At 41.9% G+C, this 24187-nt stretch overlaps 1 protein-coding gene across 1 annotated transcript; it reads left to right on the forward strand.

The window, feature by feature from the left end:
- The first annotated feature begins 2228 nt into the window (after window positions 1–2228).
- LOC147458134 (uncharacterized) lies at window positions 2229–23532 on the forward strand. The gene is made up of 7 exons (XM_086512874.1): window positions 2229–2527; window positions 3513–3684; window positions 12367–12417; window positions 12609–12862; window positions 19476–19700; window positions 19950–20170; window positions 23055–23532. Exons 1-7 carry the CDS (start codon window positions 2306–2308, stop codon window positions 23290–23292), a joined length of 1383 nt encoding a protein of 460 aa, XP_086369000.1. The 5' UTR covers window positions 2229–2305; the 3' UTR covers window positions 23293–23532.
- Window positions 23533–24187: the final 655 nt, after the last annotated feature.

A 24187-nucleotide genomic window follows, 5' to 3' on the forward strand; every position in this document is an offset into this window, starting at 1 on the left:
TAATTATTGAGATGCTTGAGGTGCTTGACATGCTTGAGATGCTAGGGTTGCACTTGAGGTAAGAACCTAGCCCACGCTTAAAGTGCTTAACGGCCAAGCTTGTGGTGGGAACTGGACCTATGTATGAGGGGCTTGAGGTGTCAAAAAGTCAAATATTCAATCCCTACAAAGAGGGGGCGAGCCCTACATGAGGGGGGATGAGAGAGAACACCCACACACTCACACAAGGCATGCATGGTACAAAGAAAGCAAAAGGGACACTTGTCAAGTTTCTCCTCGTGTTGCCCTCATGGTGTCCCTGAAGCCTATTGGTCTGTTACCTAAGGGGTCCAATGATAATTTAGGATATTTAATTAATTGATTTTGCATTTATCAAGTCCTCTCTCTCAAAGGGGAAAGGGGGACACTTGTCTCAAGGCTGCCATTGCTGCTTGTAATGCCTCCTGCTTGTGATTGGCTAGGCCTGGAGGGGTCCAATGAGCTTCAAGCATGAGCTACAAGGGGGGGTCGACCCAAGCAAGTTAGGGGGTTGCTTAGGGGGTACTCACCCACACACACTCACAAACACTCTCATTGTGTGCTATGCAAAGTGCAAGAGCTCCCTCTCCTTCTCCAAGCAAGTAGAGGTTGAGAGCCTACACCAACACTCTTGGCTATGGAGTGCAAATCCAACCAAGAGCCATGCTTCAATGCTTAAGCTTGCCATCTCCTTCTTCTTCATTACTATGCTATTATGTATGCTAGCAACAAGAGTTATGATAAGTGAGGAACTAATTCTTTCTCCTACGAAATGTTTCTTCTTCCTCTTCCCCACCCTCATTCCCTGCTAGCTCTCTCCACCTTCGAAGGTGTTTGAGGTCTTGGGACTAAGGCTTGGGATAGTTAAAGCTTTCTTCAAGTTTATGTTATGTTTGTGATGCATGAAGCTTTCCATCTTCATTGCATCACCTAGGTCACAAGGAACACAAAGATTGTATTGTAACAAGTCTTAATGGGAGAAATCATAATACAAATGCCTATTGGAGGGGGGACCGGCTCCACATAAATCCGGTCCTCAACTATTGTCATGTTCTCTAAATTCTCTCTCTTGCAAAAGTATTGTTCATGCCAAGTTAACTAATTTCTATGATTATGTTGCTATCTTCAATTATGTTCACTTGCTATGCTCACAAAGTCATTTCTCAAAAGTACTCTCATTAAGTTCCGTACTCTCAAGTTAAATAGGCCAATTCCATTGCATTGCCTCCTTCGTGTGTAGAAGCAGTGCTTCCCACTAGCTCTCTCTCACCTTTTTTTTAATCCTCGACCACCGCATGCCTTGCATGGCGCTCTTGTGACCCTAGTCTCCCAACCTTTCCTTTTTTACACGCAAGAAAGAGAAAGAGACCCCCCACCAAGCTTTGATACCAATGTAACATTGTGGGTTAAACCAACACCTATATAGCCTTCTACTATACTATATCCCCTTACCACACCATATGGGCTCATAACACCCTTGTGGAGGCCCTGCTCAGGACCCTTGTCCTCACAAGCTTGACCAAGAAAGTTTACCATCAGTGACTTTTCCATACAAGAAGGTTTATGCAATAGTTCAAAATTGCTCCTAGCTAGCTTTACGAAGGAAGTGGTCACATAAGGCTTATTTATGAATCGTATGATGGATCACTAAGCCTCCTTCGTGGTCACATGTAGGCAATCAATAGGCATAGTAGAACTATGTCAGTGACTGTGACTATGCCAATTTTGGCATAGTTACAAAATATTTGGCACAATAGCTCGTTGAAGGGTGTTTCCTTTATGAGCATTAAAGGAGCTTTGTCCTGTACAACATGTTGATGTTGATGTTGCAAGTTGCAACCATCCAATCTAATTGCGAGCAGCGAAAATAGAGGGTTAGTACCAACACTCTGTCTCTCTGCCCCTCCGAAACAACTTTGGGCGTGGCCTCTCTTAGGTGCAAGCTGTGCATCAGTTGGATGCTTAGTTTTCCATAGTTATCCGAATGTCAATAACTATTCAGCGCATGACCATGCTCTTACGCCTTATGTAGGCCAAAAGTTATCATCGTGTGATTAGCTGATGGATTAGGCCCCTTTACCCTAAAGACAAAGCATTCCTATAGACTCCTCCGCCTGGGCGCTCTCGCTCGCGGGCGCACTCCGTGTGAGCAAGGATGGTGGCGCGCGGGGCAGAGAAGGTGATGGTGGTGGCCTGAAGACAAAGCATTCCTATAGACTCCTCCGCCTGGGCTCTCTCTCTCTCTCTCTCTCTCGGGCGCACTCCGTGTGTGGGGGTGTGAGCAAGGATGGTGGCGCGCGGGGCAGAGAAGGTGATGGTGGTGGCGGTGAAGGAGGTGGCGAGCGCAGTGCCGAAGGAGGAGTGGACCGAGGACCGGCTGCTGCCTGGCGACATCATCGAGAGAGTGACATGGATAGATGGCCAGCTGGGCGTGGCGGCGCCTTTCATCAACGGCAAGGCCGGCCTTGAGGACGAGCTCCGCCAGATGTTCCGTACAAGCGACCTACAGGTTCTCCCGTTTGCCTCTCACTCTCTCTATCTCTGCCAGTCATCAGTAGTATGTTACTGATGCAACTATGCCAAAAGCAGCATAGTTTAACAAGGCCGTCACTAACTTGACGATAGCGGCACTGCCTTATCAGAGAGAGAGAGAGAGAATTGCTTACAGAGAATTGCTTGAGACGAGAGCGACCGGGGAGAGTTTACTGCTGTCGGCTTTTTTAAAGTGCGTGCTATTTTTACTACAACAAGCATGGCTCCAAAGAATAGCACCTTAAAATAGCTTCAAAAAGCCTAAAAGTTGTGTACAACATTTCATAGGCACCACGCCTATATCACTGCAGGCAGTGCCAACAAAGACTTGCATAGTTCCACGGAAGACAAATAACTGGAGCACGGGTGACCATGCTTTTTGGATGATTCACTTGCATTACCCTTGTTGCTCCTTCCCAATGTGATACATTCACCATGTTCAAGAGGGAGTTGGGCAACATGCGCAAGAAGTTTTGGACAAATTCTCACAATATTTCCCACATTGCGACTTACCTCAACATCATGAGCTTTTGTGAGGGAGGCGCCGCATACCTAGCTAGGTACGATTGGGGGCACCGCATACCTAGCTAGGTACGATTGAGGGCAGGGGACCGCCGGCCCAGTGGGGGGGGCGGTGGTCCCCTGCCCCCAATCGTACCCCCCACCGGGCCGGCGGTCCCCTGCCCCCAATCGTACCTAGCTAGGTATGCGGTGCCTCTCGAGTAGAAGCTCATGATGTTATGCATTGTATGAAAAACACTGAGAAAGACTCCGTTTTCCTACATGAGAAAAATTTCTAAATCTTCTTGTGATGTGTCCCTTGGCAGGTTTTAAAGAAAAAACTAAAGGCCGCAGTATATATAGTTTGAAATTTGAATGTCTTGGAAATACCTTATTTTGGGGTATTTAATGCTACCACATTGAAGCAAGTTATGATTATACCGAGTCTTATGTTTTGATAGGTGTGGGTGTGTGTGAAGCGAGCTGGTGGTGTGATCGAAGAGTTACAGGCTAGGATAGTGCCGGAGGAGTTGGTGATACCCAAGAAGCACTATACATTACGTTGTGTTCATGACTCTCGTCATGTAGCCTATCTTGTTGATACTACAGAAGATGAATGCCTCCGTTGGCAAGGTATGAATTTTTATTGAAATTTCTTGTAAAAGATTTATATGCTACTATTAAGGTTGTTGATTTTTTATTTTTTGTGCGATAAAATCAATGACAATGTCATAGAGTGAGATATAATTTTTTGTTGAAGGTATTTTATGAGAGTTTTCCAACCTGAGGTCTTTAACTCATACAAGAAAGATAAAGTGCCTTTTAAACGTTTATTAGCATGAGAGTGCAAGCTCCCATGTGAACAGGCGAAGTTGTTTGTGTGTGGGTGCGATTCACTCCCACGTAATTTGAACAGGCGAAGTTGTTTGTGTGTGGGTGCGATTCACTCCCACGTAATTTGGTCCACCTGGTAAAGCTTCAAATTATATTGAGATAGGGCCCCGCTTGTAATCTAAAGGTTCAAGGTTCTGATGATATTCCTATAATAGTTTAAGGTGGAAAACATGAGATGGATCCTGGCTGGGTTCTTTCAATAAATCCCTTTTTCACCCCAAAGTTTGAGCCTTAGCCTTAGCAGAGCTCACTTTGTTTGCATCACCTTTTCTCTTTTTTGTAAGTGATTTTTCTTAGATGAAGAATGAAGGAGCGCTAGCAGTAGGCAGAGGGTAGTGCTGGTGTCTCTTGCACTCGAACGAGCATGAGAGAGAGAGAGAGAGAGAGAGAGAGAGAGAGAGAGAACGTACGCAGGTAGGGTAGCGTGTTCCCACTTATCACACACATAAATTTGATGTTATATGGGTACAAATATGAGGGTCATTTTAAGTGACCCTAGGGGTGGTTCGCACCCAAAGAATAATAAAATATATACAAGGGTGGCCAGAGGGCCTTTAGACCCAACAACCTTTCACTTAAGGCCCGACGTGGTACCTTTAAGTAACTCCCTCTAAGTGTAAGCAATGCTAATGTTGTGTCTTATCAAGAACTTACTGAGAACATTTGCGGGATTGTCCTGTGTTTTGACCTTTTGTCAAATTAACAAGGCCATCATCCAGTACCTGGCGTATATAATGGTAGCGCACATCAATGTGTTTGGTACGAGCATGGAACATGGCATTCTTGGCAAGGCATACAATACTCTGACTATCACAACCAAGCACTGGAGCATGAGCTGAAAGACCAAAAGTCCTCACAAGACGGCCAAGCCAAATGGTTCTTTTGAAGCCTCTGTGACTGAAATATATTTAGCCTCTGTAGTGCTCAGCGCAGCAATCTTTTGCAATCTTGAACACCAAGAAATAGCTCCGCCAGCCAATGTAAAGACATAACCACTAGTGGATTTCTGAGTGTGAAGATCACCTGCCATGTCCGAATCACAAAATCCCCGCACAGACAATGTACCTTTTTCATAACATATACATGTGTCCTATGTGTCTTTCAAGTACTTGAAAATGCTTTTCACTCCCTCCCAATGTGGTTTGCTAGGGTTAGACAAAACTTGCTAACAACTCCCACTGCATAAGCAATATCCGGTCATGTAGCAACCATAGAATGCATCAAAGACCCATAAGCTGATGCATAAGGAATACTTTTCATAGCATGGACAACTGCAACATCTTTTGGGCAATCATGCTTGCTAAGCTTTGTGTGTGGAGGTAACGACACATCAAGAGGCTTAGCATCAGCTATATTAAATCTCTCAAGCACCTTTTTGATGTACTTGTCTTGAGAAAGGAATAAAAGATGCTTCTTTCTATCCCTTGCAATGCGCATACCCAAAATATGTTCAGTTGCACCCAAATATTTCATAGAGAAAGTTGTATTTAACTCCTTTTTCAAAGCATTCAAAGTTTCCTTATGCTTGCCTGCAATCAACATATCATCCACATATAGGATTAGCACAATAAGACTACCGTCAGGAGCCTTTTTATTGTAAAGACAGTGATCTGCATCATCCACATATAGGATTAGCACAATAAGACTACCATTAGGAGCCTTTTCAGTGTAAAGATAGTGATCTGCATGATTGCGTTTGAACCCATGGTTGAGCATAAAACTTAAAAGTATCAAATCTTTTGTATCATTGCCTAGGGGCTTGTTTCAGCCCATACAAGCTGCGTTTCAGTTTGCATATGTCACAAGACGGGCACCACGTGCCAATAGAAAAGAACAGTCTGAACAAACTTTTAGCACTTTAATAACAACTGAAGAGAGAGAGAGAGAGAGAGAGAGAGAGAGAGAGAGAGAGAGAGAGAGAGAGAGAGAGACGCGACACGCAGTGGCGGAATTCCACCCTTGAGAGTATTGGCTCCAAACCTTGGCGTCCCCCTCACCATTGTCTACTATCCATGATTGTGATAAGCCATCCTGTGCTGAAAGTAATGCATCAATTACCTCTGGTTTTGTGATATACATATCACTGGCCATTGCCACACTATCATCATGAAGGCATGAGTCAACGCAAGTGCATCATCCATATCAACAATTTCTTCAATGACCTGATCAGAATTTAATTAAATAAATATAAACCTTTTCACAAGATTGAAACATTTGGTACCATAATAGAGGCAAAGAAACCTTGTGGGATAATGATTTTGGGAAAGACATTTGGGGTGGTGGCCTTCTGATCAGAATTCACTTTATTTAAATAAATATAAACTCTTTTCTAAAGAAAGAGTCACTTAACTATCCTTATTTATAACCTATGATTTCATTTCAAAATAGAAATTGAAGGAGGGATGACCTTCAATGCATAAAAGGAGTAAAAAAATGATGATACCCTCTCAGATAAGTCATGTGACAAAAAAAAACAAAAACAAATTAGATGGTAGCTTTAAGGTAAAAAGATTTTAAGTAGGATGTGGATAACAACTGATAAGTTCGTTGACATTTGTAATACGTATTCAAGGCTAACAAATCTGCTAACTTGTTTATATGGATGAAGGCGAGGACTCTATCTTTAAATAGGGTCTTTTTGGCTGAAAGCTAGTTTGAAACAGCAACACACACATCCTAAACACAAGATTCTCCCAGTTATCTGAAAGACCAATACTTATACACAACAGAACATATCAGTTCAGAACAAGCTCTAGAAAAAGGACAGAGAGAAGCACAAAAACGACTTAGTCTTTGATTCATCTTTGCACTTTACAATGAGAATGGAATATCATTCCAATGTTCTTGTACGCTGGATAGTTACCAGTAGTACCACCTAACACAAATCAACCTAAACAGGAATCACAGACAATGGGTCCATCCAAGCCATATAGTCCAATAGTTTTCTAAAGCAAACGTTCCCACTCTTTGACTATAGTTCAGGATTCCTACTCACGGCTATCGTAGTCTTGGACTTTGCCGGTTTTAGGGTTGCTGGTTAATCCATAATTACTTACTGTAACTTATGATATTTCAGGTACACAATAATGACAAGATGATTGCTCGTATGAGAGTCATCTAGGACCCACTAAAACATGCAAGGATTAGGGAACAAATTACACAATACTTAAAGGATCATTGTCCTAAAAAAGCCCTATCTACTAGAACGAGACCTTTCCTTCCTAAAAAGTCTAAAAGCAATGTGAAGTCTTATCCCAAATAAACCCTATCTAATCCGTCAACTCTGTTTTACAGGCTTATCCCTGTCCCAAGGACTTGAGCTGTCCTTTGAACCCCATTTTGTGGCTAGCTCTCTTTTCCTTCGATGTATAAGCAATCTGGACGCTTCACAACTTATTTATGGATTAGTCCTAATAGCTGTGACAAAGAGTTGTCTATTTTGCATATACTATCTTTCAATGATTGGGTCAAGATTTTGGCTTCCTTGGACAAAGATTCAGAGGATGGAGTTGCTATGATTTCTCAATATGTAGCCCAACTTCCTATTTTCGCTATACAATACAATCATGAGCTTGCTCAATTCTCTTATTCTGGTGGTGAAATTGCTAATTTTCCTAAAAAACTGTGTGGACTCAACCCAACTTTTGTTAGTACTCCGGCTACTCGTGTTGTCTGACTAACATGTGGCCTGTTCTGTAGAGACAATGCTACTCTAGAGGCTGTTAAAGAATTCCAAAGCAATCTTGGTGCCCTCAATGATTCTACCCTCTTAGAAATGGTTCTTAAAGTCTCTAAAGTCTTTCCTTTCTTGCTGGTTAGCCAGATTGAAGTTGAGTCTTTTGGAGTAGACCATGAGTTATGGATTCTTCCCAACAAAGCCTTTTCAGTACCTATATTGAGTGAAACATCGGTTTTCTTGGCCAATCTTTCGACATATACTGTGGAAGACTGCAAACTAAGTACTAAAAGGTGGACAATTTTTGGATAAAGGGGAACTCATCAAAGATCCTTTTAACCTCAATTTTATTGATCATACTAAATGTGCCTCTAATGCCGGCCTGAACATCCGCACTAAAGGGAATATGGAGTTTGCCAAAAGCAACCCTGACTTTTACACTGAGTTAATTTGGAATTTCTTTCAACCTTACATAAAGTGTGCGTGTAAATTCCTTGACCCTAAGGCTTTCTGTGAATCCAACATTATGTGGTTTGATTATGCAATTTGGTACATTCTCAACCATTTGGAACTTTTGTTTCTAGAAAAACCAATAGATTGCCAAGCCCCTTGTAATCGCACACATTGCTTTCAATGTCTTTAGAAACTTGATGCTAGACGTTCTGAAGGAGCTAAAGTCTGATGAGCCTTCCACTTATCTCACCACATATGCTAACTATAAAGGAGTCAAGATTGCCACTGGTCTGCTCAAACCTTGTATCGAAGATGATGACTCTCTGTCTCTCAAAAGGCCCAACTCTCTAACCACCCCTACTAATAATTCTTTTGCATCATTTTTAGCACATAGCAGTTTGACTAGCTATAATAGGGGTAAATCTCGTAGTTTTATGAGAGGCAGAGGGAGAAACACCCCTGTTCGACATCTTCTTGACTTATAGCTTATTTTGAGATACAGGTGATCTCAGGCCCTTGCGGGAGAAAAACCATTGCCAGCCATACTTCTCCAAGAAATTATATTTTTGTACACTGTTTATATCACAATGAACTCCTCGATTGGTTTTCCCCTAAATCTATCTTTTGCGAATGCTTTGAACTTCTTTTCGGTAATCATAACATGTTAGTTGATTGGATGGACGTATCATCACCCCATCAAGAGTTTAGTTTATAACAATGACATTTTGCGAGATAGTACTATTCCAAAATGCTTTTGTGAAGAGTTTGGTAACTTTTGTAAAGACTTTGGAGATCTCGATAAACATGTGTGTAAGATCACATGTACATGTGATCATGCGATCTTAAAATTATTCATAATTCTGCAATTCAAAAAATTATGGGTAAAGGTTTGAACCACATTTCGATGTTTCCAAAAAACCCACACCTTGCCATTTCAGCTTTACTTAGCTGCTTGATTGACCTGGTCAATACTCTCCAACTGGAGAAGACAGTCCTACTAGACTTAACCAATATGATTAAACAATGTTTTTTTCACAAGATCTCTCCCCTACTGCAAGATTTACTATCTACTGATAGTACTTGGATTACTCCAAATTTAGGTTTGAAATATTAGAAACTTTCACAACAATGTTTGGTCTTGATAAAGCCGCTAATTGTCGAAAAAATCTTGCTTAGTTTTCACTAAACCTTCCTCTTAGGGAGGCCACAAACCACATCATTAAAGATTGTTTAGATTTTGGCTATTCTATTGACTCTATCAAACTACCTATGCTCTTTCCAACATATAAGCATTCAAATGGATTTCGGATGCCTCAAACTACATCTTTACTAATATTACTAAGGATATTACATCCTGCCTAGATCTTATATCATATGAATTTCTACTAGTATGTGCAATTAGGCGAAAGGTTTGTTTGGATTTTCTTAAAATCCATTATAACCCATATTGGATTGTAAAAAAACTTCATTGAGGGTACTTCAACGTACCCAAACAAAGCTCCATCTATTCTCTGCAGATATCACCCAGTGTTACGAGAACATCCCCTTCTGCGGTGATCTTGGGCTAAAAATGTCTTGAAAGAGATGATTAAGATTGCATTCAATAGTGCTAGCTTAAATAATCTCTCATTCATTTCTCTGGTTAGTAAACCAAGACGGATTAGAAAGACCAACTCAACACATAATGCTCACTACAATGAGCTTAAATTATGCAACCTTGTCTCATGGCTTCTTGACAACTGCTCTGTACAATCTGGGGGCAGTTGCTACAATCAAGGATATCGCATCCTGCATGGATCTTATATCATCTGAATTTCAACTAGTATGTGCAATTAAGCGAAAAGTTTGTTTAGATTTTCTTAAAATCCATTATAACCCATATTGGATTGTAAAAAAAGTTCATTGAGGTTACGTTCAACCTACCCAAACTAATCTTCCATCTATTCTCTATAGATATCACCCAATGTTACGAGAACATCCCCTTCTAGGGCTAAAACATGTCTTGAAAAAGATAATTAAGATTGCATTCAATAGTGCTAGCTTAAAAAATCTCTCATTCATTTCTCTAGTTAGTAAACCAAGATGGATTAGAAAGACCAACTCAACACATAATGCTCACTACAATGAGCTTAAATTATGCAACCTTGTCTCATGGCTTCTTGACAACTGCTCTGTACAATCTGGGGGCAGTTGCTACAATAAAAGCCTAGGTATTCCTATGGGGGTTTTTTGCTCCCTCTTCGTGTGTAACCTATACCTAGCCTACTTTCAATACAAATGGTTCCTTAATACCATGAGTAATTCAGATACCAAACATAAGCTTTTAGATTTTAATCACACCTACAGATATATGGATGATATTCTTAGCCTTAATAATAGATCCTTTTACAATGAAATTTCATCTATTTACCCAAATTGCCTCAATATTGAACCAACACTAGGAAAAGGTTTTGATACCCCTACTGGGTTCTTTTCTACTTCTATACAATTCTTAAACTTTTCAATTTTGTTACATAATCTCTACAATGGTAACTATGATCTCCGGTTCATTTGGAAAAGGGATAACCTTAAGATCCCTACTGCAGAATTCGTAAAAAAGAAAAGCAATCGGCCACGTAAGTGTAGTGGGGATAATGTGTCGTGCTTCTACAGTGGGTGCTCCTCAATGCAATGTGTGTGGAATCTCACTCCAACAGAATGAATACACAAAAGACAATGAATAATAGAGCAAGTATTATACTCCTCTTTTGACTGCTTCACCGCCTGGGAGGAAATCAAATGCCTTATTGACAAATATTGTCTTAATGTTTTCAATAGAAATGACAATACCATTACTAAAGCCATTTTTTGGGAGAAATGGCCTAACCTAAGAATCATCCATGATAATCTCATTACACTAATTATAGGCAGTAGGCCCATACTCACTCTAAAAATCTTTGGTCTGAATTGAAATTCACAAAAAAGTCCTTCTCCAACAATCCAAAAAAGGTTAAAAAAATAAAATAAAAAACCCCACCCAACCCACCCCACCCCAAACTAAAACAACCCCCCCCTCCCCCCCCCCCCCCCCCCCCCAACACCCCCCCTCCTTTCTCTGTCTCACTTGGTAATTTGCACTTGTGCTAGGTAATTGATACCCTATGAGCACATGCCCTAATGCCTTGGTAAAAAAATGGGTAGTTAAATGGTACTATGGCTTTTAAAGCCATTCTCTTCTCGCGATGGGGTGTATTAGGCTGGTGTCACATTGGGGCAGGCAAAAGCGTCCCATGCTGAGATGGCGCCCGCATATTGGCTGGGGCGAAAAGTAAAACATGGCCGCGAGACCCTGTCAGAGGGACGGCCTTGCATGCCCGCCCAAGTTTCTGAAGGTGTGGCCATCTGACAAAAAGCAAGGCACTAATGCCAACGATTCGATTTGAACTCTGCGCGTCAGCGCGAGGGCTGGTAGCTCTACCAAGTGGCCAAAGCTGGTTTGTTAAAACTGATGGACACTTTTTTAACTAAAGCCAAATGTGACATGAAAGGGACGGCCATGCTCGTGAAAGAAGGGGGGACGCCCGTCCCAGTGTGACACCAGCCTTAATCACTCATCTTCTTCCTACTATACCACATACCCGCTCCTTCACACCTCGTACCCTTGCAGTATGTGGGAGTTCTTGGCATCTGACTCTCTTCGCTCACTCTGTGTCCCGGGCCCTGCATCGATTATGGTGGCTTGTCTGGAAGGATTCTTGCAAATTTTCCCGCCTGTACCTGGGTGGTCTGCATGCTGTAGATAGCTGGCTTCTCTCTGTAAGGTATTACACATCTTGTAAATACTATTCTACTCCCCTACTTAGCTTACTCTGCCTAGCTAGCAGTCTTGGATGCTGTTGCGATTTTGGGAAGCTTAACTGGTGGGATCCTCTCCTCTCTGGATTATTGATGCCGCATCTAAACACTATAAGTACATGTGAGGGACGCTTTTCCCCTCACTTAGCCTTGGCATACTGGGTGTGTGTGTTGTGGAAAGAAAGATTGAGTGTGGTGGATACTTACTGTTGCACTGTCGCTTGATTGCTTAGGCACTATGGATTTGGTTGAACAATAGCCTTCGTCACAGGTTGGTGCCGCATTCACTGCATAAAAATGATGTCTTCTGTTAACAAAAGCAAATATTGTCGTCTGTTTTTTACTGTCGCGACACACACACACACACACACACACAGAGTTGCACATAAGTATTTTGGAATGTCCCAATGTACAAGAATGACCTAACGGTGATTTTTCTTTTTATGTGACTTGCATAGAATCGACCATGAAAGTCTTGAAAAAATCATCCAAGTTGGATGTGCAAACTGGTATGTAAAAATAATTTCTTCTCTCATCATTTATTTCACCCTTGTGCTCCTTTGATGAGAAATTTTAGTAAGGAAATTTCTGAGATACAATTGAAATTTAAAAGGGGTCACTGTGTCGAACCTAGGTCTTTATGCACCCACACATGCCCCTTAACGACTAGGTTATGATCCCCTTGTAACTTTGTATGCAGTAAAACGAGAAAAGATAGAGAATGTGCTGCAATCCTATCCTTGGTTGCAAAAAATGCAAGCGTATCTACCAACAGGGACATCAAGCATGCTCTTCTCGATGGTCTTCATGCCCTTTCAGCCCGCTTTAGAACGTGTGCAATGCAAGTGTGTAGAGGACACAATGGCTCGTGCTATGACATGGTTCTCCTCTGCCCAAGCAAGTGGAGTGCCCATCATCTTTATTGGCATCCAAACGGAATTGATATTCAAGGAGGTATTTTATCTTGGAGACTTGCATAGGTTAGTAGATCACACACACACATGCACACGCGTGTGCGTGCGTGTGCACGCTCACACACACACACATGCTTCTAGACATTCGTTCACTCACGTCAGCACATCCACTTCGTAAGTTTGTGTGTATTCATGTTGGTTTGAAAATCATGTAACACATAGATGTTATGATGTGTGTCTGTAACTATGTGTAGAAGTGGCCATGCATCTATATGCATGTTCAGTCGTTTGATTTGACAGCAATTTCTATCGACAATTTGATGTCAATAGTCCATAGATACTACCAAAAAAAGAAAAACTCTAATAAAGGTCACTTAATTTAGTTGCGAGCTCTAATTTTGGATACTTAAGCAACAAGATTATTTGATAGTTTAGATCTGATTTGACAAGTCACAAGAGTATTACATATATATACACACACACACACACATGCATACACGAAGAGAGAGAGAGAGAGAGAGAGAGAGAGAGAGAGAGAGAGAGAGAGAGAGAGAGAGAGAGAGAGAATGAAATGAAATGTTATATTAAACGTCTTCAAAAGGCCAAAATGACCTATGAGACCAAACCGGTACAATCTTGATGAATCTGATACAATGTCAGGGTACAAAATAAAATGAACGGAAATAAGGAAAAATCTAAACGACTATTGCCATGAATCTAAGCAGCTCAGAGGTGTGTAGCGCTATAAAGTGTGTGACAATGAAGCAGTGGGTAGTACAATCTTAGTGTACGAACATCAATGTCCGAGGATGTCTGGCCTTGGGTGCTATCCGAGGATATAACGCCTCGATCGTTGTAGAATCTCGTTAATGTCCACCGTGGTAAGTACTCGTACTGGGCGTCTCGCATGTCGAGCTAAAGTATATGTATCCTCTACCAGTCTTCGTCGATGCTATGAGGTACCCTTCAATCACAGGTGTCTGGATCTCTCTAGCTCCGTAGCCCGATCGATCAACGTACCTCCGGTGTGGTTGATATCTGGGCTCTACTGAGTGGCCTGCTCCTGTGTCTGCCAGTAGGTGGTCTAAAAAAACCTGTAATCTTCTTGTGAGAGTGTCTATCTGCAGGTCTCCGCAACTAGCTCTCTCTGTGTCTATTATCTCGAGTAAAAATAACCCAAGACATCTCTGATCCTGATAACTCATGACCCTAAATAGTGGTCCAAAGCCCTCTCTGAAGAGAGCGAAATCGCCTCGTATTTCATAGTACACTGGACAGTGACATATGTAATGTAGCTTTGTCTCAGGCTACAAATGGCATAGCTAGCATATCTTAGCCTCTACAGGTATCCCCCTAAATTTATCAGTCTCGACCTCAAGCTGAAGTGAAGTGTGCGTCGCTGACCAATAGCGCACCGTATCCTCTGTAACTGGGTCTAGTCACAAATCTGTCCTCCGTCAGTTGGAGAAGATGCTCTTTATAGAAAGCCATCTTTGTGCCCAACTTTCATGTCGGTTGTATCCAAGTCTTCCTAGTGTCAAGCTGAGACAGGTCCTAACGGATGAGCTTGGTGATCATTGTGCTGCGTGTAATAGAGAGAGAGTGTGCATCCAAAGAGTACTGGAAAGGAGGCAATCTATCCATATTGAAACCGTGTAAGTGAAACCTTGATGTCATCTGTCCATACCAGCAAGTAGTCTGTCCCCCCCTGTATTGCTAGATGGCGGAAAGATTCGAGAGCTAAGCAAGCATATGTGTGTCTTGGGAGGTCCCATAAATTGTGCATAAAGTAGACTGATTTGGTGAGTGCCTCGACCACGAGGGGAGATGCAGCCAGCTCTGCTATGATAATCTCATGTGGTATTGAAGCCTTAACTCTAGTTATCCGAGAGATTAGAGAAACCAAAGGCTTCTCCATACATCTCCACCCGTCTCTGCTACTAGATCTCGTGTGATGGTCCATTGAAGGTCCCTATATCTCGACTCCATAAAGCATACCTGATGTCACTAAAGTATCAAAGAGCTATAGCTTTGTTCACGGTTCATGGAATTGAACTTGTGAACACATCCTCTCTAATTTGCCTAGGGCAGCATAAGCTCTGGTGAATCTAGTCTCAACTGTTATCCTCAATGAAAACACTGGCCCACTAAAGACTATCCCAAGGCCACTGACTCTTGGCCATAACAAAATGTGGGTGCTGATATCCTAACCAGCTTTGGTGTGGTATTAAATACGTAACCTTGGTTTTGCCAAGGTTGACAGACAATTCACTATCGGGGGTAAACTCATGTAAAGCATCCAAGTGACACTGCAACCGCTTTGGGGAATCAGAAATCAACACAATATCATCAATATATAACAACGGTGGAATCCACGTCCCAGTCAACTGAGCTTCTTTGTCACCTCCCCTCTCAATGTAATCAGAAACCTCATCCACATACATGCCAAAAAGTGTCGGAGATAGCGGGTGTCCCTGCTTCACCTCAATAGTGGAGTGAACTACATCAATAACCCCTCGAAGGTGCGACCCAAATCAGATATGTGGGTACCCCCATCTCCTGTAATCTGCCCATCAACCTGTCTCTAGGCACATTGTCAAATGCTTTGCGATAAATCCTCTTCCCATGTGATTTACCCTCCTCAATAATATCCATAAGGGTCAAAATGTGATCAAGAGTAGAAAACCCCTTCTTAAACCTGCTTGTCCCACTACTTGCATGCCTACTCTCTCTGACCATTTGCTCAACTGTTGCTCAAGAATGGATGCATACAACTGTACCGATGAGTGTCCAATCATAATAGTACGATAGTTCCCAGGCTCCATAGGGTCCCCTGCCTTGAGGATAGGCACTATAGTAGACAAGCTCCAAGTGTCAGGTAGACCCTCACACATTGCACGGTTGAACATCACTGCTAGAAGCTCTACAAGCATATCCTTGGCATGTATAAAATGCTCTGCTACTAAGCCCTCATCCTGTCAATGGCTTTCCTTACCATCTCTGCAATAAAGAAAGCACAAGTATGTGGGCATGGCTCTTGGAAGCGGTGTCTGCCCATGAACCGTGCACACAGATGTCACATATTGGCCCCATACCTCCATAGAAGTGATGCCAGGAGAAGGTGAGTGCTAATGGAAGAGTCTCTAACTGAGATCGTGCTCTCTAACTAAGCCAAGAAAGCCCACTTCTTCTGTCGCGCTAGGCGACGGAAGGCAATCTGTGGCTGTCGATAGGTGATGACTCCCAAGAGGAGTACCTCTCGTTGGAGGTGTGCTCTCATGTCTCTGCACTCCTCATCGTACCAGCTGTTCTAGGACATACTCCTAGAAGGCTGTCTCTGCTCAAGTTGAGTGTGCGGGTATACCTCTCGTGTTGCATCATGCTAAGTCTCTGTCAATATGTAAGTAAGCTCATCTTGAAACCGGCCTGTACTTTCAAAAAGGGCGGTAGACTTTACTTCAAACCTTGATTTAGCTTTCACCCATTATTAGTCGTCTATTCTACCTGTACTTTCAAGACACAACACGGGGGAAAAGGATACAGGCTGCTAGAATGCACCTGTATGAGAGGACCGACACCAGATTGGCCCCTAACTTAGGCGCCCCTTTCAGTATTTCTTTATTGTTAAAAAGAGGGAATAAACGTTGTGGTTCCCTATAAGCTGCCCCACACAAGCTCGGCTGAATTTCAACTGTTCCAGCCCGATTTCGGCAGCATAACTATACTAGGATCCTTCACAGTCAGTATTCCCACGCATTGAATGACTTTCCCAACGCATATGGGCACTTTGCAAGACCTGGCGAGAATCTGCAGCACGCTGAATTCTCTGTTTTCAGCCTCGAAAATGCGCCAGATCACCTGTACAGCGGTCCCCTCGCGTCCCCGAACCTCCTGGGGGTATTAGGGACCGTTTAGGGCCAAAACCCTAAACCTGCAAAAGTACACAGCAGGCTGTAATTTACTGTTTCGGGCTCCGTTTCGCGTGCCGGTCGCATCCGTAGCAAGTCCTCGAGCTCCCGCACCTGTAGGGCTACTTGCCCTTTGAATCGGACGAGATTTCTGGCATGAAACCTTTCCGAATTCACCTGTACCTACGGGGGATTAGCCGCTAGCTAATCCAGTACCTGTGCAAGAGGCTCTTGCCTCGGCAATCGCGCATGAACCCACACAACTGTACATTGGTCAAATGAAAAGCCCACTAGTGGGGCATAACATACTGCCATAGGGGAGAGAGAGGGCAGTGCGTAGCGTGCAGGGCATCACTCTTGGCACCGCACTGTACATAGGAGGGAAAGCAAGCACTCCATAGCTCTTAACCTGTGACAGACTGAAAATGAGCCCTTCTCCTCTCTAAAATCAGCGCCCCCTTCTCTTGCATGAGGAAAGTGCACCAGAAGGTGCCACTTGGCACATTTATAAGCATTTTCCCGTTTCGGGGTTGCCGCCTAAAAATCTCCCAACCGGTTGCCCAGTTGACTTCACGGCAAAGTAAGAAAATGTTCCCCTTGTCATTCCGGAGGTAATGACGCAAACACATTTTCAAGTCCCAAAATAGCAGTTCCCTAAATTTTAGGAGATGTTGCCATTGTATCTTTCTATGTTATCTGACCCTCTTTGTACACTGCAGCCACACCCAGAACTGAAATGTAGCCTCTGTAACAAAGGATTCCAGTTTGGCTAGTCAATGACCCCACTTGGCTAACCATAGTCCTTGTCCAACTTTAGTGCTCTCTTGCCCTCTGGCCTGGACTCCCTCTGGACAGTTCCACACTAGCTATGCAATGCAGGGCAGTTAGATTTCCCGAGGGGTGTTTCCAAAAAGTGAAAGTAAATAGATAATAAGAAAGAAATCAACAAAAAGGATAGATAGTAGTCACACGCTGGTGACACATCTAGAGGGCGGCCTGGCTCCTCAGTGCATAAGCGTCTGTAAATCCCATCAATGTAAACATAATCAGTCTCTGAGGTAAAAATATATCGAGTAGGTGCTACACCTCATGGCTGCTGGGTAGTAGTGAACTGAAAAGAAATGGTCCATGTCAAGAGCAAAGTTACCCGGAATGGGAACAAGAACGGGAACGGGAGGGTCTAGAACGGGACAGGAATGGGGGGGCCAGAATGGGAACGGGGCCAAAACGGTAGACTAAAAAAACACTTGAATTGCCTCCCTTCAGCTTAGCCCCAAATCTTCTCCCAAACAACCCCAAAACGGTCTCCAAATCTGCCTCCAAACAGCCCCAAATAGCCTCAAATATGCCCCCAAACAGCCCCATCCCGCCAATCCTAATCGCGTTTCGTGCCGTTTTGGATCCATGTTCCGGTTGCACCCTGTTCCGGAATGGCGTTCCGTTCTTACCCCGTTCCGGGAGCCGGACCCATCCGGAACGCCATTTTGGAACATTTAGGCCGTGTTCTGTCCATTCCTTGTTACATTGGTCAAGAGAGCATGATCCACTGCTATGCCAATGGGCCTGGGTCCATTGTGAGATCTTGTATATATGGGATAAAGCTCGGCTGATCCATGACATAATCCATGGCGCTAGCTCCATGTCTATGTGGGAAGCAAGTAAACCCAGCTGTTGTGGGAAATTGTTGCAGGCCATTAAGTATGGCCAATCCATGTGAGGCCTCCATCTCCATTAGATATCTCCCGTACTCAGTGTACTCATCTTGAGAGCGTCTGTCAAGCCCCATAACAGTGGTATCTAGCTCTCTCAATATCTTATTTGAGGTACCATAAAAAATTGCTAGATGATTTCTTGTGTGAGCATTAAAGTCCCCCAAGAGAATGACATCACCATTCTTGGAAAACTCCCAAATGTCCTCGTCTAATATAGAGAAAGGGGACTGTACTCTAGGTGTGGCATACACTAATGTGTTGGGGGAAAAGTAACATATACAAATGTACAAGAATCTACCTGTCTCATCCCTCAATCTCACCCACATGTATCTGGCCTGATCATCTCTCTGAACAACGTGCACATGCGATTGTAACTCCTCTCTGAAAAGGACTCCTACTCCTGATCCTCTGCCGTTGTGCTCTGGTCTCGTCTCTGCTAGACAAGCTATCTCCCAGCTATATCTTGTCACATTGGCATAAGTTGTCCCAGTGCCTGGTGTGTCTCTGAGTAAAAGACGATGTCTCTCCCCGTAAAGCTGTCCTCAAATTCCCCTACATCAAGACAAAGTGACCCATTACAATTCCATGCTGCCATCTTTAATGTGGTCCCATAGGTCTCGCACCATCATGTGGAGTGTCGCTCCAATATCACCACCCTTCCATCTCGGTAAAAAGCAATCTTATCTTTGTCCCTCGCCGCTCTAATATCCGGCATTAGAGAGAGAGAGAGAGAGAGAGAGAGAGAGAGAGAGAGAGAGAGAGAGAGAGGTGCAAGGTCAAATCATACCCAAAAAGAGAATAGCTTTGTATACAAAAACTAATTTAGCATGTGGTGTATCTCATTGAAGCACTTACAAACTACTTGTTTTGTATGTGGAAGATCTACATCAAATTGGTAATTTTCGAGATACATTTCTAGCTAATAAACACAACTGTACATTTCTGCTTTGTTTTTGTGAATAAAATGACATCAGAATTTGTGAATGGATCTCAAGCCTACAATTTATCATACCCCCTTACTATATTTTTTTAGAGCTCCAAGGATGTACGGGATTTCTGTGACGCAATGAGCAAGGTACCCATTCGACAGGCCACAAGCGGTGGGAGATTCAGAATGGTTTGCACGGAGAATACATTGATAGATGTTTCAAAGGCTATTAGGCTTTGGTATGTTCCTCCGGCCACCGAGGTGCCCATTAATCTTCATCTTGAGCCTGGAGAGGCTAAGTTTGGTCTTTCCTTAGCGAGTACAGAAGAGGTGAAGTTCACACAACTACTGAGCACATTTTAAACTATCTCATGTGCACATGCTCTCCTTCTTAATTTGGTCATAAAGTAGCATTTGTATTTGTTGAGTGAGATATTGCACTTTTTTCTACTGGCAACCAAACCTCCTCCCCCCCCCCCCCCCCCAAAACACCCCAAAAGAAAAAACATCATGTGTGCAAGTTAGTTAAGTCCCTTCCAAGGAAATGCTTAATTTTAGATAATTGCCAATATGATACAGGGCTTCTGCCACGTTGCGACTGTTGACGATGGAAGTGCAGCGGAACGAGCAGGTGTTAGATATCTTCTTGAACTTGCACTCAAAGAGAACAAGCTTTTGGTCGTGTCAAGAGTTGGAGAAGAAAAGGTGGTTCCTTGGCTTGCCACATCTGATGGATCCATCCATTATTACGGTGTGCCTACCATTCGTGAGACATTGTCCCAATTACGGAGCACATACAAGTATGAATGCTATCTTATAATAGTTTTTTTTCCTAAAAATCTTTTATTTTTTTCCTTAAAAACCGTTAGCGTAGGGAAGGTAGTAGGGAGAACTTTTATACACCTACACCTATGTATGTACAATTGGACATTGCTGTACACATTACATCCACAAGGGGCCATACTGTAGGAACGACTTCCCCAATGGAGAAGTTGGTCACACCCATCGAGCTTAGCCTGTGACCCTCTAACCGTCACCCTTGGGGTACACTTTAAGCCCACATGAGAGAGAGCTTTTTTTATGCAACCACAAGAGTCAAATACAACACATATAGAAAATTCCATGTTCAAGCATACAGTTAAATTCACATGAGAGAGAACTTTCTGTATGGAATCGACAAGGTTCAAAGATAACACAGTCAGAAGGGGCGAAAGGAAGTGTGGTAGGAAAAAAATCATCCCATCGCTTATATTGTTGTTTAGGTTGCAATTTCAACAGACCCTTTCCAAGAAGTAGAAAGTATTCCATGTTGCCAATAGTGACTAATGATGCAAAGGAACCTTGAGATGTTCCTAGAATGCATGAAAGAACGCCATTTATCAACCTTATGTGAGTCATTAGTGAGATCATACAAGATTTAGCAGTCCATAAAAGCGTCATGCTCTTCCTGTGTCAAAGATTTAAGATGATTAACTTGAGTGTAAACATGTACCAAACCGTTGGTGACCGCCATTGTTTCTATAAGATTGCTCCAAATGCCACTTACCGTACTTGTGTGTTATCATTTGTGTGCGAGCAGCATAGATATGCCTATCAAAGTCAAGATGCTCATAAATCTGTGAGAGCAAGTGATGCACAGTTGAATGAATCATTGCAAAAAAGAAAAGATGTACTATTGCTTATAACAAAAAACTGTTTGTGAGACAACGGTTGATCATGGTGTAAAATGTAATGAAAGCATAGAGGAGTATGACCCAAAAGACACAATCATTGGTCAATCCTTACATTTTGCTATGGAAGAAATCAATGATTGCATTATTTGCGAATCACTGTAACTACATGTTCCATAGGAGCCTTGTTCAGGGCTAGAAAAATGCATTTTTCCTAACCGAAGAAAATAAGGGCAAACTTTAAGTTTTCCCGGTTTTTAGGTCAAAATTTGAAGCTTTTAAATGTAATTACACTAAAATTTCCCGGTTTTCTTCAAGGCAAGCTCAAAATCTAACCAAGATTTTAGAATTTCAGCCGGTTAAAATACATTGGACCCCCGGTTTTTTTCTAACACCGGCCTTGTTAGCCAATTTTCAACAATGAAAATTTTTCAACAAATCTCTCATCCTTAACACCACATACAATATGAAAATGTGAATTCTCTATATGATTCTACACTAGCGACTTTGCACGATATGATTAGGAGTAGAAGATGAAGCCATGGAGCGCTTAAAAATCATATCCTTTTAGTGTACACCCTCTCTCTCTCTCTCTCTCTCTCTCTCTCTCTCTCAACCGTTGGGTGCCCTCCACACACACACACACACACACACAAAGGCTACATAATGAAAACAAAACACAATTCTACACAAAGCTTGCAAGACATATAACTTTGAGCCGTTGTGTCAATGTTGAAGAGAAAAGAGAGACATGTAAATAGACTTTTTGATCATTGAGTATTACCATATAACTACAGTGTGTTATGGTGTTAAGAGAGAAGAGGGACTTCACATGATTTTTTCTCCGGGTGTGCGTCTTGTAGGTATCATACTTCTTACAAGAGGGGCATTTTAATTCAATTTGCGGGAAAAGTTATAGATTTATGCAAAATGAGGGGTAGTTTTATGTCAAATAAAATATGTTGGGGAGTTTTTGTATAAGGCTTTGAGAAGCACCTGAAATTGAGGGTGCACCCCTAGAGATCTCTTTCCATTTTTTACAAATGTTCATAAGTTTCCATAGACTTTAGTAGCATGTAATGGCTCTTTATAGACCCACAAAATGATCCTATTTTCAAGGGCATGTATTCAACTACCCACCTATGTTTTCTAGAAGCTATAAACTCATGTAAGATTGGAGCCCACCAGCTTTACCCCTTTACCGACAAGAAAGTCATAGCATTATACCACTAACTATGGACCTTATATGTTTTTTTTGTGGTCACACGCGCACCAGTTATAAGTGATATTGATGCAACTATTCCAAAATCGGCATAGTGACAAGATTACTTGCATAGTCGCATATAAGACAAGTAATTGGTGCATGTGCAACCATGCATAAGGCACATTTATATTAAAAATTAACTGATAACTATGCATCATGTGACCCACTGCTTAAGAAGAATAAAGTGCAAGAGGGGGTAGTTATCCCTTTATCCTTTGTATGTACAAAAATTCCACCTACTTTATTTTGCCTTCCTCTCTTTTGTCAACTATCAATTGATCTTTCTTAGTGACATAAGCTCCTCTTCACATACGACACCATTTACCATTTTACCTCTACCTTTATGAATTTTCAATAAGCCATCTTTCCTCTTCTTAAATGTTATGGAGGTTGATAACTAGATTTTTTTGATACCCAAAAAAGTAAATGTGTGAGTTTTATATCAATAAGACACCCAATAGACATACAAGTAGAGATTCTGACTCTAACACAAGCATAACCATGTTATATAATCTTGTTTGGAAGACAGGTACACAACTAGGACATGCATGCCTTTTATGGTTCCCGTTTTATTATATAGTGGTGATCAAAACTTGATGTTCCAGTGAAAACTAGATAGTCATTAAAAAGTTATCATTTTTCATTTAAGTTTGTTTCTTGTGATAGCTTGTAGTATAGTACAGTGGGACCTAAAAAAGAGGTGCATTCATCCATCTCAACATTTCAATCTTGTTTTGTTTTATTTGCTAGGTTTGCACAAATCCATTTAATGGTTTGGGAGTCAGCACCATCTGATGTTACAAGTGAAAATCAAACAATCAATGACATTTGTAATTTGAAGAAGAATGATGTTGCACCTTGTTTGGACTTGGTTTGTATTCCAACGAAAACCCCAACATCAAACTTAAATAAGTCATCAAGCAAGCATCGTACAGTTTCATGGAGTGATAGCAATGGTTCACAACTTGCCACCATCACTGAATTTTAAAGTTTTTAGGTGGATGTAAAAATTGAAGCAGGATGCAGAGTTGCAACTAATGCTACAGTGATGTACTAGAAGGTTTACTTATTACACTTAGCGCCAAACACCAAGCATTGAAATAAATATTTAGTGTTTGTAACATTTGAAACACAGGCTTGATTATACAACTTATCAAGAAATTGGTAAATTTGGGGCGATTTTAGATTGTAAATATATTGGATATAGATTAAATGATTATTTTGTGTAAGTTTCATATTTCTAGTTTCTCAAAATGAACCTTAATATATATATATATATATATATATATATATATATGTGTGTGTGTGTGTGTGTGTGTGTGTGTGTGTGTGTGTGTGTGTGTGTATCTCATGTTGTAGGACGCTTGATATTTAGCTCTTGGTAAATTTCTTTGTCTCTTGGGACTCTTAAATGATATTTTCTTTCAATAGAAGCCCACCACATGAAGGAAGCCCTAATGATTATCAAATTTTTATTGTTCAAGTAAATCACAATTAGCCCCTCCCCCACAACACACACACACTACACAATTGGTAAAGCATATCTAGTTTACCTACTCAAGTTTTGGTTGCTCTTTAACCTTGGCTTCACTTGATGATGGCAATTCATAAGGTCGACCATTTGTTAGTGACTTTTTTCATTAACTAGTCTCCTCTACCTTTGAATGATTGGAGATTCTTTCCCTTATGCTAAGGAACTATCACTTTATTTTTGGAATATTTCTTAGGATTCTTTTTTAAATGGAAACGACCCCTACAGTAGGATCTAATTATGCAGTTTTACTTCAAAACCTATACACAATTACTCTATCAAGGAACTCCTCCGAACCAAGTTTCTCTAGGGAACTTCTCTCCAGGCAAGCTAATCAACATTGAATGGTTAT

Source organism: Adiantum capillus-veneris, chromosome 5 (genome assembly GCF_014529385.1).
Source record: "Adiantum capillus-veneris isolate H3 chromosome 5, ASM1452938v2, whole genome shotgun sequence".
Lineage (NCBI taxonomy): Eukaryota > Viridiplantae > Streptophyta > Polypodiopsida > Polypodiales > Pteridaceae > Adiantum > Adiantum capillus-veneris.